This window comes from Myotis nattereri (assembly GCF_964212035.1).
Source record: "Myotis nattereri genome assembly, chromosome: 16".
NCBI lineage: Eukaryota > Metazoa > Chordata > Mammalia > Chiroptera > Vespertilionidae > Myotis > Myotis nattereri.
In genome coordinates this window covers 3,495,590-3,511,685 of record NC_138091.1, presented here as the reverse complement: position 1 = coordinate 3,511,685, position 16,096 = coordinate 3,495,590, and the positions used below count along the sequence as shown (strand labels likewise).

The 16,096-nt window shown below is 55.2% G+C and overlaps 1 protein-coding gene across 3 annotated transcripts in view; it reads right to left on the bottom strand.

Moving 5' to 3' along the window:
- DRC3 (dynein regulatory complex subunit 3) overlaps positions 1–16,096 on the bottom strand; it is a 47,337-nt gene that overhangs the window by 4,640 nt on the left and 26,601 nt on the right. For 2 of the 3 annotated variants that reach the window (XR_013997023.1, XR_013997024.1), the window contains 6 exons: positions 14,491–14,610; positions 13,616–13,726; positions 12,231–12,411; positions 7,307–7,438; positions 5,562–5,632; positions 4,010–4,133 (listed from right to left, as the gene is read on the bottom strand). Coding sequence is in view for 1 of the 3 variants with exons in the window: in XM_081110770.1 (XP_080966896.1) it covers positions 4,010–4,133; positions 5,562–5,632; positions 7,307–7,438; positions 12,231–12,411; positions 13,602–13,726; positions 14,491–14,610 (753 nt within the window). In the remaining 2 variants the exon portion in view is untranslated. Of the gene's footprint in view, positions 1–4,009; positions 4,134–5,561; positions 5,633–7,306; positions 7,439–12,230; positions 12,412–13,601; positions 13,727–14,490; positions 14,611–16,096 lie in introns of all 3 variants that reach the window. The other variant, XM_081110770.1, reaches the window with a different exon arrangement.

The window sequence follows — 16,096 nt, the reverse complement described above, 5'->3', positions numbered from 1 at the left end:
CGTGGCCTGCAGGCCACATGTGGCCTACAATGGATATTTTTTTGTGTTCCAGCCAATATAACGGTATGTAAGAAACATTTTAATAAACATTTCATAACTTAATTTTTACAATATCCTGTTACACATAATCTATATATATAAAAGCCTAAGTGACCATCTGACCGTCCAACCAGTAGCTATGACGCGCACTGACCACCAAGGGACAGATGCTCAACCCAGGAACTGCCGAGCTGTGGTGACTTGGCAGCTGCAGTTCTTGGGTGACGCACCCGAAAGGAGCCCAATTCCAGGGTGCGTCACCCGAGAACCGCCCTCTCGCAATCTGGGACCCCTCGGGAGATGTCGAAGAGCGGTTTTGGCCTGATCCTCGCAGGCCAGGCCAAGGGACCCCACCGGACCTCTAGTTAATAACGAACTACAATGTTCGCTAATGACTGATTACTATAATCGTGTTGCATTCATTTCCCTTATGCGCCTTACACGCAGGCGCACCATTTCTCTCCACTAACACTAGCCATGAATATTTGAGCAGCCAATGGCCACGTCATTAGTCTTGGACTGATTTGTTTGGTGTGCGCAACAGGAAATATTTTGCTTTTGGAGAACAAGAAAAATAAGTTTATTTGTGTTACACTTACTAATTTGTGCAGTTATTCAGTGTCTGGTAAGTTAACGTTCAAGACAAAATATTGATTTTTTAAAATAAATATTTATTGTTCAGATTATTACAGTTGTTCCTCTTTTTTCCCCCAATAGCTCCCCTCCACCCGGTTCCCACCTCCCCTCTGCCCTTACCCCCCCCACCCCCGTCCTCATCCATAGGTGTACGATTTTTGTCCAGACTCTTCCCGCACCCCCTACACCCCTTTCCTCCTGAGAATTGTCAGTCCACTCCCTTTCTATGCCCCTGATTCTATTATATTCACCAGTTTATTCTGTTCATCAGATTTTTTATTCACTTGATTTTTAGATTCACTTGTTGATAGATATGTATTTGTTGTTCATAATTTTTATTTTTATCTTTTTCTTCTTCTTCTTGCTCTTCTTAAAGGATACCTTTCAGCATTTCATATAATACTGGTTTGGTGGTGATGAACTCCTTTAGCTTTTTCTTATCTGTGAAGCTCTTTATCTGACCTTCAATTTTGAATGATAGCTTTGCTGGGTAAAGTCATCTTGGTTGTAGGTTCTTGGTATTCATCACTTTGAATATTTCTTGCCACTCCCTTCTGGCCTACATAGTTTCTGTTGAGAAATCAGCTGACAGTCGTATGGGTACTCCCTTGTAGGTAACTAACTGTTTTTCTCTTGCTGCTTTTAAGATTCTCTCTTTATCTTTTGCTCTTGGCATTTTAATTATGATGTCTCTTGGTGTGGTCCTCTTTGGATTCCTTTTGTTTGGGGTTCTCTGTGCTTCCTGGACTTGTAAGTCTATTTCTTTCACCAGGTAGGTGAAGTTTTCTGTCATTATTTCTTCAAATAGGTTTTCAATATCTTGCTCTCTCTCTTCTTCTGGCACCCCATAATTCGGATTTTGGGATGCTTGAAGTTGTCCCAGAGGCTACTTACACTATCTTCATATTTTTGGGTTCTTTTTTCTTTTTGTTTTTCCATTTGGGTGTTTTTTGCTTCTTTGTATTTCAAATCTTTGACTTGATTCTTGCGATCCTCTAGCCTGCTGTGGGATCTCTGCATATTATTCTTTATTTCAGTCAGTGTATGCTTAATTTCTAGTTGGTCCTTTTTCATATCCTCGAGGGTCTCACTAAATTTATCAGCGGTTTCTAGAAAATTCTTGAAAAATCTTATAACCGTGGTTTTGAAGTCTATATCCAGTAGTTTGCTTTCCTCCATTTCTGTCATTTGCGACCTGTTGTTTTGTCTTCGCATTTTGGCTGCTTCCCTGTGTTGATAGAGTGGCTTTGTGTGCTAGATGTCCTATAGGGTCCAGTGGCTCAGCCTCCCCAATTACCTGAGGTGGACACTCTTGGTGCACCCCTTTGTGGGCTGTGTGCACAGTCTTGTTGTAGTTAAGCCTTGATTGTTGTTGGTATCACTGGGAGGAATTGTAGTTAAGTCTTGATTGTTGTTGGTATCACTGGGAGGAATTGACTTCCAGGTCAATTGGCTGTGAGAATCAGCTGTGTCTATGGTGGGATAACTTCTGTGCTGGAGACACTCTCATGGAGCAAGACTTGCTTCAGTGGGGCTTTGGTGCTCACTGAGTCTGCCCCCTAAGTGTGTTCCTTATGGATCTAAGGAGTTGTAATATGGAGGGTCCCACTCTGACCACTGGGTACACTGGCTCTTGGATCTCTAAGGAGGTGCTAATTTAACCTCTGCCTGAGGCTACCCAGCAGGAGCTATGGAGAGATCTGCAGATTCCTCTTCTTTGTTTGGGGTTTGGAGGTGCCCAGATGAGGCCCAGCTGTGAAGCACTGCAAGCTGCTGTGGGGCCTTGGGCCTTCTTTTGGAAGTTCTGGGTCTCTCTGACCCAGCTGCAGTTTGTTAGGTAATTTTAGATCTCAAAGGGCCAGGCCATTTATATGCAAAAACCTCTGCACCCAGCTTGGGTGGGGTGGGGTCTCAGGGAATCAACAGGGTGGAGCAAACAGCTATGGCTGATCCTCAGCCCTGCCCTACGAGGCCCCGGGTCTCAGTGTCTCACGGTAATCGCTGCAAGCGCCTCTGAGAGAAAGCTGCCCTCGAGTTGCGACCGATGCCAGACAGTCCAGTTTCTCCCCGTATGAGTCTGGGTCCCCAGAGACTCGCCCGGAACTGGAGTTCAGAGCAGTCGGGAGCTTGAGACTCCCTCCCGATTGAAAAAGACAACCGCATCCTCAGTTGCCAGCCCTTTGCGCACCTCCGTACCTCTGCACTTTACTTCTGCACCTCCTCTGAGTCTCAGTGCTTCTCTTTCCTTCTAGTTGTAGAATTTCCACTCAGCCAGCCTTCCTGTGGTCCTGGATGATGTCCGTTTTGTCTTTTAGTTGTAGTTTTGAAGTGGTTGTGCGAGGCAGCAATTTCAGATGTTTACCTATGCCGCCATCTTTGTTTCTACTCCAAAATATTAATTTTTATTAAAATGTTCTATTATTTTATGTTAACAATGACTCATTTATTTCAGCCCTTTGTATTCAGCATGTCTCTATCAAAATAAACCTACGTTTCTGTGAAAATAGAAGCTTTTGTTTGTTTGCGGCCCACAGAAACTTCCACCTTGTTTATTTGGCCTGTGTTAGCCTTAGCATTTCACATGCTTGGTCTGGAGGGTTAGGATGAACAGCAGGGAAGCCATGAGAGAATGTGTGCAAAAGCACGTAATGCTGTGGGTGGGTTTTCAGAGGTTCTCTGGCCCGGGTGGGAGCAGCCTGCAGGAGGTGTGGTCCAGGCAGAGCCGATGGGGCCTGACTTGGTGGCAACATGGAGGTGGAGAAGCGGAGACACTGGCTGGGATGCACGATGAGGAAACCAACTGCTCCTGACAGGAAGGTGTCTGGGCCTGGGCCTTCTCTCGCTGACCGTGGTCTTCCCAGAGACCTGAACCCTGCTGCCCACCCAGCGCCACACCCAGGAGCGTGGGGCTCAGGCTGGCCCTGGGCCTGTGACGCCATCACTGGCTGTGCTGGGGAAGGGCCGCGAGGTGCTGGACCAGCAATGGCGTACGGCTGCTCCCGCCTCAGCAGTGCTTCCCCGCGGAGACTGGAGGGCTAAAGGCCTTTGGGGAGCGGACCTTAGCGCCTATGCGTAGGGCCTCTCCTAGGAAATGCCACAGCTCTCAGGTCGGTGAAACACCTGATTATCATGCGCCTCTAGCTAGGCCCCCCCAGGTGTTTGTTATCCTATTTCTTCTGCCAAAGGGCATTATTGTTCCCTTTTGCAGATGAGGAAACTGAGGCCCCAGAGGTTTCCAGGCTTACTGGAGCCACAGAGCTGGGTGGGCTCTTCCTGGCCCGGCCCCCAACAAGCCTCCGCCTCCACCACACGCCCGCACCCCAGTCCCACTCACCGCCCGCACGTCCTCAGGCAGGTCCTCGTCGAGCTCGCCCTTGACGACCTTCTCCAGGGTGTTGATGGCGATCTCCAGGAGCTTCTCGTGGTGGTGGTTCTCCAGGTCCCGGCACTGGGCCATGGTGCGGCGAGAGTTAAGCAAAGGCCGGGTGCAGCGGCGGGTGGCCCGGCCTCGGGCTGGTCATTTTCATTAGGTGACAGCAGACTCTTAAGGGCCAAGGGCAAACGCTGGGGTGCAGTGCACCGTGGCCTTCACAGCTGTCTCCCCACGTGCACCTCACCCCAGGCCAGCCTGACCCCCGCCCCATTCACATCCCTGCTTCTCATTGACCTGGCCCTGGGCTCCCTGAGTGTCCCTCCGCCGCCCACTTCTCTCCATCCCACTGCCTCTGCACCTGTCCGTACACTGAGACCTGGCCAGCGCTCCAGCCCTTCCCTCCCGCGGCAGCGAGTGGCTAGGGACGCAGGTGCACACTGTCCCTCCTGCGCTCTCAGCTCTCTCTCCAGGAGCCTCCAACTCTCCAGTGTGGCCGAGGGGCCTCCTCTCGGACCTAGAGCTCTGACTCTTCCTCAGGACCTTTGCATAGGCTGTCTCCCCTGCTGGCTAAGTTCCCCCACAGGCCCACCTGGTCCCTGTGGGGGGCCCTCTCTTGGGAGGCTGCGGCCTGGTCTCTGGGCCAGCTGCTCCACTCACCGCCTCTATAACTTGTGTTTCCTGTGGGACTAGGGGCCCAGGAGGGCGGGACCAGGGATTACTTCTGGGGTGGACCACAGCAGTTGTCTCACACAGGACAGGGCTCTGAGTGCAGGTGGCAGAGGGTTGGTCATGCCCAGATGTGGGCTTCTGACCCAGGGACTTAGCCTGCCCGGCTCATTATGAGTAATTTGTCAGCATCTGCAACTTGGAGGTTGTCCCGCCCCCTGGGTGTGTCTACCTGCAACACAGGGAGGGGGGACTCTGGGGTGTGGTCTGTCCTCGAGTGTCACTCATTTGGGAATAACCCTCCAGGACTTCTATTGCAAACACAGCTCCTCCAACCCCACCCAGAACAGCAGCCCTGCTGCAGCTCCTGGAACAACGCTGGGGTGGTTCTGGTTGGGGACACCCCTCCGACCAGGAACACTCAGCACCCAGTGTGCCACGGCTCATCCCGTGAAGGGAGCTTTTGTCCTTGGTGAAAATCAGAAGGTCTGACTTCCTCCAATTGCAAAGGTGGAGAGTCCCACCGGCAGGTTCCTGTGCTGGATGAGAGCGTCCGGTGGAGGCACAGGCCTTCCTGTCGATCAGACGGCAGGTGGATTTCTGGTAAACAGCGAGGTGCCACTTCTCTCTCTGACGATGCCTGTGGCACTGGTGGCCGTGGAGGGCAGGCGCCCGACCCAGGTGCCGCCTGGAGGGGAACCCTACTCGTGGGCATCCTGTCGGGTCTGTGCTGAAGGGTTACCCTTCCCTGCCTTTGTTAGGCTGGAGGCGGGGAGCAGGGTCGTGGCCGGGATAAGCCCCAGGGCCCAGCAGCGCCTCCCAGCCACGGTCACGAAGGCAAGGATATAGGCTTTGGACATTTTCGACAAAGAGCCCCACCAAGTCGATGATGTTCCTCTCGAACATGTTTATAGTCTCCTGGAACAGGGAAAGAGCACGGTGAGCATGCGTTTTGGACAGGAACCCAACTGCCCGAGCCTCAGAGCAAAGGCCGGCACCTCCTCTACTCACAGCTTCAGGACGAAGACGCCATGCGGGCCTTCTCCGCAGATGTTGGTGCCCTGACCCTACTTCTCCCTCCTGACCTCTGACCCCAGCCCATTGCTCTCTGGCCATTTCAGTTCACTTGCCGCCCGTTGGATAGTGACTGCAATGCTTTCTCCAGGCCTCTGCCTGTTCCCTCTGCCAGGAACACCTGTTCTGGTCTTAACGCCTCCACCGCCATCCCCGAGACACGCACACGCACACGCACACACACACACATGCACACGCACATACACATACACACACGCACACACACACGCACACACGCACACATACACACGCGGGCACACACGCACGCACGCACAGCTAGTCTCCCTCCTCTGGCCTCTCAGTGGCATCACCTCCAGGTGACGGGGAGGGTGTCAGTAAGATCCGGACTGCCCGCATCGGCATCCCTGCTCCACTGTATGTAACTCTGGGAATGTCATTTAACCTCCCTGGGCCCCAACTTCCTCATCTATGAAATGGGTTTCCTTTGTAGTACCTGCCTCATGGAGTTGTGGTGAAGCTTAAATAGGTTACTTCACACAAAATGCTTTGCACGGTGCCTGGCAGAGAGGAACCCTCAGTGATCCTGGCTGTTCCCATCCCCCATCCGTGCCCTGAGGGAACCCCTCATTGCTGCACCTGGTGCTCAGCAGGGCACCCGGCCTAACCGGGGTTTCATGTTGGTTGCGGGAACAATGGCAGATGAAGCAGGGTGAAGCCTGCGACCCTAGCAGCCCAGGACTGGCCACACCCTCAATCCGCCATAGACTAGGGCTGCAGGGCAGGCTGAGGGGCAGGGAGCCTCCGGGAGCCTGGGGACGGGCTGCAGGCCGAGACATTACACATGCTCCAAACGTGTGTGAACACTGCTTCAGGGAAGCACATAGTCACTGAAAAGCTCCACAGTAGTTACAGCCTTTCAGGCGCTGTGCACGGGTCTGATGCACCACCAGCATGACACGCCTGGGCTCTGGGAACCTGGCACGTTGGGAGCCGCTGCCTAAGATGCCCTGAGGCTCGGGGTCTGCGGGCAGCGTCTGCTCTGCGAGGTGGGAATCTCTCCGAGTCTGAGGTGCCACGGGCAGGGGGAGACATTGATCAGGGACTATCTCTTGGCCCAGCCATGGCAGCATCCAATGGGGTTCCATTCATCACAGCCCCTCGGACTCGCAGACAGCCTGTGAACACGCCTGTCACTGGAGGCGAGGTGTGGGGTGTCGCTAGCAGCACTTTCCGGGCCCACACTTAGTGCGGAATCGCGGGCGCCAGCATGGCCAGCACTGCAGGCTGAGGGGCAGGGGAGCCTTCCTTGCCCCCGCGTGGGGGCCACCTTGCTCCCTGAGCACCGGCAGCTCCTTGGTCTAATCAAAACCCTCTCCCGAGGCTCCGGCCCTTCGGGGGGGCGAAGGGGGGGCTTCCAAAGGAATGAGCTCACCCTGCCTCAGTGTAAGGGGACACGCGGTAAAAGCGAGCAGGGCCGGCGAGCAGGAAGCGGCAGCACCAGCCCCTGGGGTGAGCCTGGCGGCGCTCACACACGGCTCGTGCCAGGGCCCCGCGCACCTCCAGCTGCTCCACCAGCTGCATCTCCAGCGTCATGAGTGCGCTGGACAGCTGGGTGATGTCCTCGCTGTACGCCACGATCCTCGCCTCCATGCTGGCCAGGTCGGCCTCGTCGCGGATGGCATTCAGACTCTGGAGACAAGAGCCCGGCATTAGGCGTCACAGCCGAGTGGACGTAGTGACGGCGGCAATTTGGTTTTGTGGGTAGGAATGGGACCCTGGGTTTGGACTGGCCACGCTCAGGCGTAGCTAAGCCTCATGTCAGCGCCTGAGCCTGTAGCAGCCGCGCCCAGCCGGCCCCGCGCGGGGGGCTGGCCCAGCACTAGCGGGACGTGCTGCCCTCACCAGCTGGGCTCTCAGCTCAGGGGCCGGCTGGGCGGCAGGAGCCATGGCTGCCAGCCAGGTGGACCTGAACGTGACACTCTCTGAGTCACTCAGCAGCCATTTCACCTTGAACGAGTCCTTTCCATTCTCCAAGCTCCAGTCCCTGCCCATGGCGGCTGGGCGGGCTGCTCCCATCGCAGTGGCGCTGGGCCCATGAGCGCTGGGGCACACAGGCAGGGAAAGACCCGCAAACACGCGACAGGTCCGGCCTGGGGGAGCCCGTCAGACCCCCCAGGACCCAGCGCCAGGGGGAGCGGGTAGTGGACAGGCCGGTGCTCGGGCGGGAAGGCACCATGTCAGCTTGTTTCTGCTGATACTCGGTGTTAGTTGTAACGGAAGAGAAAGTGGATACAATTTGGGGTGAATGTCTCTAACAATGGCTCCCCCATCTGGAGAAAAGTCAGGTTCAATGCCTATCTCAAGTGTTACGTGAAAATAAATTCTGGACAGAGAAAGATTTAAATGTAAAAATTAGAGCCATAAAAGTACTAGAAAATATTGGGGGATTTTTAAATAAATAATCTCAAAGTGGAGAAGTCTTTTCTAAGTACAGGCAGAAGAAAAGACTGATAAAGTCTATCACATAAACATTTTTAATATTCTGAATGTAAACACACCAGAGACAAAGTAACAAGATAAACAGCAAACTGGGAAAATGTTGGCAACTTATTTCACTGACACAGGGCTAATTTCTCAATCTACAAAGTGCTCCTACAGAATAATAACGAAAGTAAAAACAAAGAAAGAAAGGGGGAGAGAGAAACACCAAATGGAAAAATGGGTAAGGGCACAGTATTATGACAATAGTTCACAAATAAGAAATACAAATGTTGCCCGGCCGGCGTGGCTCAGGGGTTGAGCATCTACCTATGAACCAGGAGGTCATGGTTTGATTCCCAGTCAGGGCACATGCCCGGTTTGCAGGCTCGGTCCCAGTAGGGGGTGTGCAGGAGGCAGCCGATCAATGATTCTCTCTCAACATTGATGTTTCTCTCTCTCTCTCTCCCTCTCCCTACCCCTCTGAAATCAATAAAAATATGTTGAAAAAAATGAATAAAACCTAAGAGGGAAGGCAAAGGGGGGCGGGGGGGAAGAGATCAACCAAAGGACTTGTATGCATGTGTATAAGCATAACCAATGGACAAAGACAGTAGGGCTGTGAGGGCCTGGCGGGGGGTGGGGGGAGTGGGTGGGGAAAAAGGAGACATGCAATACTTTCAACAATAAAGAATTTAAGCCGAAACCGGTTTGGCTCAGTGGATAGAGCGTTGGCCTGTGGACTGAAAGGTCCCAGGTTCGATTCCGGTCAAGGGCATGTACCTGGGTTGTGGGCACATCCCCAGTGGGGGGTGTGCAGGAGGCGGCTGATCGATGTTTCTCTCTCATCGATGTTTCTAACTCTCTATCTCTCTCCCTTCCTCTCTGTAAAAAATCAATAAAATATATTTAAAAAAAAAAAAGAATTTAAATAAATAAATAAATAAAATAAATGCTGGGAGCCGGTCCATCCTTGCTGTTTCAAGGGACCTGGCATATATGGCATACTGTTCTTAATATGTTTGCTCACCTTCTTGGCACTATGTGTTTTAACCAAGGTCTCCTCTCTGAGAAAGGTTGTTTCCCCAGGTAGGGATTTTCCCCTGAAGTTAGGGAGGGAATAAAACCCCTTAACTAAGTGCCAGGTGGGTAATTAATCACTTTAACTATGAACAATCATACTTAAGCTACATAATCTTTACTCCCTGGAATGGAGATAAGAAACGCCCTAACCTTTGGGATAGAGATTGATAGGATTGGAATCAACTGGTATAAATACAGATGTAACAAGACAACAGGACTCAGAACCTAGACACAGAACCTACACAGAACCTAGACACAGAACCTACACAGAACCTAGAGACAGAGAACTTCGCTGGAGAGAACATGGCAAAAGATCCTGGACAGAAACTGGAGACAGAACCTAGCAAGAGAACATGGCAAAAGATCCTGGACAGAAACTGGCAACAGAACCTAGAGACAGAAGCTAGCGAGAGAACCTGGCTGAAGATCCTAGAGACAGAACCTGGCTACAGAACCTGGATAGAACATGGCAAGAGAACCTGACTAGAACCTGGTGACTGAACCTGGCTGGAGAACCTGGACAGAACCTGGCTGGAGAACCTAGTGAGGGAACATGGCTACAGAACCTGGCTGGAGATGCTAACCAGAACTTCACTGGAGATCCTGACCAGAACTTGGCTAGAGATCCTGGCTAGGCTGCTGATCAACTGAACGCTGTCTCTGTGTCATTCCTTCTTCGCCGACTCCATCCACATCTTTGGGAACCCCTGGAACAGGATTCCCCTAGGTAAGCCCGCCCCCCCCCGCCCCCCACTCGGGACGGATAGGACTCCACCAGGGTGCTGCAGACCCCCCTATAGAGGATAAGTAGGGTAAGAAGGTGGATAGTACAGAACTTAGATTGAGAAGATGTGCCATACTGAGTCCAAAGAAAGAAGACTCTGTATTGATCTTTAGATTAAGAAGATGTGCCATACTGAGTCTAAAGAAATAAGACTCTGTATTGATCTTTTAACACATATGCTTGCTAGCAGAGGAATTAAGGTTACTCCCAGTCAGACAGAACGTTTTATACAAGAAGTATGTCCATGCTTTTCTGAGGAAGGAAAGGTAAATGTAAAGGCATGGGAGGAGGTAGGCCCAAGGAGCCTTATCCTTAACCCCACTGCAGCCTTTCCACCCCGGGAAAGTGCAGGATTGGCAAGCTCTCCCTGGGTTGATAGATCAGGACTCAGGTAATAGCGGAAAGCACCAATCCTACTCTTAAAATGGATACAAGAGAGCATTTGGGGTTTTTCTTTTTAATGCCTGCTTTTAAAAAATAAAAAATGGGGAATTTTCCGGGAGCCAGTCCATCCTTGCTGTTTCAAGGGACCTGGCATATATGGCATACTGTTCTTAATATGTTTGCTCACCTTCTTGGCACTATGTGTTTTAACCAAGGTCTCCTCTCTGAGAAAGGTTGTTTCCCCAGGTAGGGATTTTCCCCTGAAGTTAGGGAGGGAATAAAACCCCTTAACTAAGTGCCAGGTGGGTAATTAATCACTTTAACTATGAACAATCATACTTAAGCTACATAATCTTTACTCCCTGGAATGGAGATAAGAAACGCCCTAACCTTTGGGATAGAGATTGATAGGATTGGAATCAACTGGTATAAATACAGATGTAACAAGACAACAGGACTCAGAACCTAGACATAGAACCTAGACACAGAACCTACACAGAACCTAGAGACAGAGAACTTCGCTGGAGAGAACATGGCAAAAGATCCTGGACAGAAACTGGCCACAGAACCTAGAGACAGAAGCTAGCGAGAGAACCTGGAGAAGAACCTAGAGACAGAACCTGGCTACAGAACCTGGATAGAACATGGCAAGAGAACCTGACTAGAACCTGGTGACTGAACCTGGCTGGAGAACCTAGTGAGGGAACATGGCTACAGAACCTGGCTGGAGAACCTAGCAAGAGAACATGGACACAGAACCTGGCTGGAGATCCTGAACAGAACTTCACTGGAGATCCTGACCAGAACTTGGCTGGAGATCCTGGCTAGAGATCCTGGCTAGGCTGCTGATCAACTGAACGCTGTTTCCGTGTCATTCCTTCTTCGCCGACTCCGTCCACACCTTTGGGGACCCCTGGACCTGCTGGGGCTGGACCCCAGCAAATAAAATGATCACCCATCCGCTCATTAAAAAAAAAAAGAGACCAATGTTTGTAAACTATGTGATGCTCCCCCCACCTGAGAGCAAATGAGCACACACTGCGAATGGACCGGGCTGGCAGAAGCAGACCGCTGGCTAAGGCTGGTGGGAGCGGGCTGGTAGAAGCAGACCGCTGGCTAAGGCCGGTGGGACCGGGCTGGCAGAAGCAGACGGCTGGCTAAGGCCGGTGGGACCGGGCTGGCAGAAGCAGACCGCTGGCTAAGGCCGGTGGGACCGGGCTGGCAGAAGCAGACCGCTGGCTAAGGCCGGTGGGAGCGGGCTGGCAGAAGCAGACCGCTGGCTAAGGCCGGTGGGAGCGGGCTGGCAGAAGCAGACCGCTGGCTAAGGCCGGTGGGACCGGGCTGGCAGAAGCAGACCGCTGGCTAAGGCCGGCGGGAGCGGGCTGCAGGTGCGCAGCCCCGCCCAGCGCAGTTGGGCAATAACCATGCAGCTCAGAAAACATCTGCCTGAAGAGAAGCAGTCACCACTGGAATGGTAATCACGCCATGTCACGGTGAGGATGGCGCTCGCCTTGGCCTCAGGCTCCGCTCAGCCAGGCCCTAGCGCCGCTGTGGCTGGCGGTGCCGGTGGAAGGCTGAGGGTCGGCTCCACCACCCGCTCAGTGAGCCTGGCGAACGGGACCAGGCACCAGGCCCTCGGGGCCATCAGAGGGACAGGGCCACAGCAGATTGGCACGGGCACCGGGGGCAGGGGGCAGGGGGCAGAGGGCGGGGGGCGGGGGGGCAGAGGGCGGGGGGCAAGCGCAGGCCTACCAGCAGGTGCTTCTCCTCGAACTTGGCGATCCTGAGCTTGCCCTGCTCCCGGTTTTCCTGGACGGCCTCCTGGACACACGCATTGAAGGTGTCGAGCTCCGCCTCCCGCTTTTCCTGCTGTTTCAGTCCGTACTCGAAAATGTTCAGGCAGATGATGACAAACTTGTCCTTGTAGGTGAGGCTGCTAAGGAAGCTGTGGCTGGTTCAGGCGCCCATGGCAGCGGGGGCCCCTCGCAGAGCCGGCAGCTGAGATTTGGAGGCTCAGGTGGTGACGGGGGCCTCGCCACCCTGGGCCTGAGGGACGCGGGAACACACCTGCGTGAGGGGAGGAGGCGGGGCCGCGGGCGGAGGCTGCAGGGCAGCGGGGAGACGTGCTAACCCAGGCCCCGCCGAGACTCCTGGGGGACAGCGGGCCATGTGTGTTTTGTCTCTGTTGTGCTGGCTGGAGGGCACCTGTGTTGAGGGTCTGTCCTGGGCGCTGCAGGGCACTGAGGGGCCTGGCAGGGGTGGGGCCGCGGGCTGGAAGCAGAGAGACCCAGGTTCAAGTCCGGTTCGGGGCCTTGGGTTCGTCGCCCGCACAGGAGGGCGAGGTGACTCTACCGTGAGGTCCTGGGAGGCCTGCGGTCAGGCAGGCGCTGCGGCCTGGAGGCCAGCCAGGTGGCCGGCTGGCAGGTGGCGGTCGGACCCAAAGCCCTGCTCTTGCCCTCTGCTCAGCCCCACGCTCGACCGGCTCCTGCCCCTCTTTTCAGAGCGTGGGGATCTTAAATGTGAGTTTTTCCCACTCAGGGGGTTGGTTCCACGGACCCCCTGTGGCTCATCGTGTGGCCTCAGCCCGCTCAGACCAGGGGCCCTGCGGTTCCAGCCGGAGCCCCTCAGCTGAGGGTTTAAGCAACAGGCTGACCCCCGTCACGGCCTGGACACCAGGCGCAGCACCGCCCGCGGCTTGGCCTGCGGGGAGGAGCTCAGGCTCCGGGCTCCGCAGACCGGTGCTCGCCTCCCACCTAACCGCGCGCAGGGACAAGCCGGCCTCTCCGGGCGAGCTCCCGAAGGAAGTGGGACTGTGCAGCCGCCGTGTGGGGGGCGTCCCAGCACAGCAGGAACCAGGGACACGCCGGGGCCTGGGCCACAGACCACCCAGGCCGTGCTCACCTCCGAGCCCCCGGCTCCTGGAGCACACAGGCGGCCATGCAGCCGGTCAGGGCCGGAGCCCACGCACCTCTGCGCAGCTGCCACCTGCTCTGCCTGCCGCTGGGACACCGCTCGGGGACAGGGCTCAAAGGGAGATGGGGAAACTGAGACCCAGTGTGGGAAGGACTGGCTCGGGCAGGCTGGTGTCCTGGGGCCCGGCTCGGTCAGAGAGGCAGCGTGAACTTGAAAGGATATGCCTCGAGGAGCTCGCCCACGCCGTGCAGAGCAGCCAGCTTGCTGCCCTCCACATCATCAGCGTACATGCTGTCGAAGAGGAAGGAGCCGTTCAGGTGCTCCACGAAGGCAGCCTGCGGGCAGAGGGAAGGAGGGGGTCAATGCTCCCTAACACAGCCTGCGGGCAGAGGGAGTGCTCCCTAACACAACCTGCGGGCAGAGGGAGTGCTCCCTAATGCAGCCTGTGGGCAGAGGGAGGGAGTGAGTGCTCCCTAATGCAGCCTTTGGGCAGAGGGAGGGAGTGCTCCCTAATGCAGACTGTGGGCAGAGAGAGGGAGGGAAGGGGTGAGTGCTCCCTAATGCAGTCTGCCTGGCCGAGGCGCCAGAGCACAGCTGGGAGCAGTGACTGATTCCGCACTGGCCAGCGCTCGGCTCTGGGGTTGGTGGACACTTGCCCTGGGAGGAAGCCGGCAGGGGTGCTGGGCCTGGCACTCCGGGTGCTCCAGAGGCTACACTGGGCTGCACTGGCCAGCAGGGGGAAGGCGGTGGGACAGGGAGGGAGGCTGGAGGGACATGCTGAACAGGGACCCGAGCCTTCCTGGTGCCCTGGAACCACCCGGGGTCCCCAAGGAAAGGCCCTGCTCTGACAGCCTGCTCCTTGGGGACGTAAGGCAGGTGGGGCCTGGGTTGAGGTGGGGCTGGCCCTGCGGCAGGTGGTGGGCAGAGCAAGGCAGGGCCGGGGCCCAGGCCTGGGAAGAAGCACAGTCTACATGCTTCCTCAGAGCTAGGCCCTGCTGCACAACACGTTTCCAAGGCAGGCTTCTAGGGCCTGGGCCCTGCTGACCCTGTTGAACTTGACTGGCGCCCCGGGGCCAGCATTCGGAGCGGGGCCAGCTACCTGGTGCTCCTCCAGTTCCGCCTGCCGGGCCTGCTCCTCCGCCTGCTGGGCCTGAATCAGGTGCTCACGGTGCCTCAACTCGTCGATGCTGAACTGGTGCTTCACCTCCGCCAGCTCCTTCTGCGGGACGGGCCATGTTAGCACCGGCCTCGGCCAGGGCCCCGGGCGGGCGGGGTGTGGGTGACAATGGCTCATTGCCTCACGGCCCTGAGACAGGTTAGTAAGAACCTAGGAAAATGCCCTGGCAAGTGGAATGAGGAAACAGACAGCTGAAGGAACAGCTGGACAGGCTGAGCAATGGACAGCCAGCTGATAAATGACAGGATTCTGTCCTCCCCACCAGAGACACCCGAGAGCGGTGGTTTAATCACCCTCGTCAGGGAGAGAGAGAACAAGCCATCAGAGCCAGAGCAACCCAAGACAGAGTGGAACTCCCCACGCCCCACCCCTACTGCTACATCAGCACTACACTCACCCCTGGAGATCCACCCCTGGACCTCCCCTAAAATTCCCACCCACAGAGAACAGATAAAACCCTCAGGACAAAGGGTGCCAATGGGAGCTCTTCTTTGAGCAAACCTGTGCTCCCCTTTCCTCGGGCATGTACTTTGCTTCTTCTACCCTAAGCCCTAAGGGTGCCCACAAGACATGCACCCAGGGGAGCCATGGGCAGTGGCAGCTTGTCCCAGGCTTATCCCCTGGTCCTGTCTCCAGGGGCCCTCCCTTGGCCTCGCGGTCCCAAGCTTTAATAAACTTCCTCTCACTTTCCCCTGGACTCGGTGGTGAAACTGCTCCTGCCTGAGTCAGGAACCCGCAGGTCGCCGGGCCCACACCCTACAGGGCAGGGCCAGCCCCGGCTGCGGCAGACCTGTAACAGTGCTTTCCTTCCGTTCTTTCTTTCTTTTTAAAATATATTTCTATTGATTTCAGAGAGAAAGGGAGTGGGAGAGAGAGATAGAAACATCAATGATGAGGGAGAATCATTGATTGGCTCTGCCTCCTGCTCACCCCGCACTGGGAATCGAGCCCGCAACCTGGGCATGTGCTCTGACCGGAGTCGAACTGTGACCTCCTGGTTCACAGGTCGATGCTTAACCACTGAGCCATGCTGACTGGACAACAGCACTTTTCTTTCTTTTTAAAAAAATCCTCACCCAAGGATATGTTTCTATTGCTTCTTTTAGAGAGAGAGGAAGGGAGAGAGAGAAACATCAATGTGAGAGAGAAACATGGATCAGCCGCCTCCTGCACACGCCCTGACCAAGGATGGAACCGGCAACCTGGGTATGTGCCCCAACTGGGAATCGAACCCGCAACTTTCTGGTGTATGCGATGACGCTCCAACCAACTGAGCACCTGGCCAGGGCAGTAACAGCCCCTTTCAAGAATTCTGAGTCCTGGGGAGAGTAGGGAAGGACCGAGAGGGGTGCGGAAGGCAGCGCGGGCAGCCAGGGATCTGTGAGGCCATTCCAGAGGTGGGGCCACATGACAAGGCCCCTCGCAGGCGCACAGCCCACAGCCCTCCACGGCAGTGTCCTGGCCCTTTTACAGACGCACGCGGGAGAGGTGAAGTGACCGACTTGAGTCCCAGGCTTGGTCACAGGGT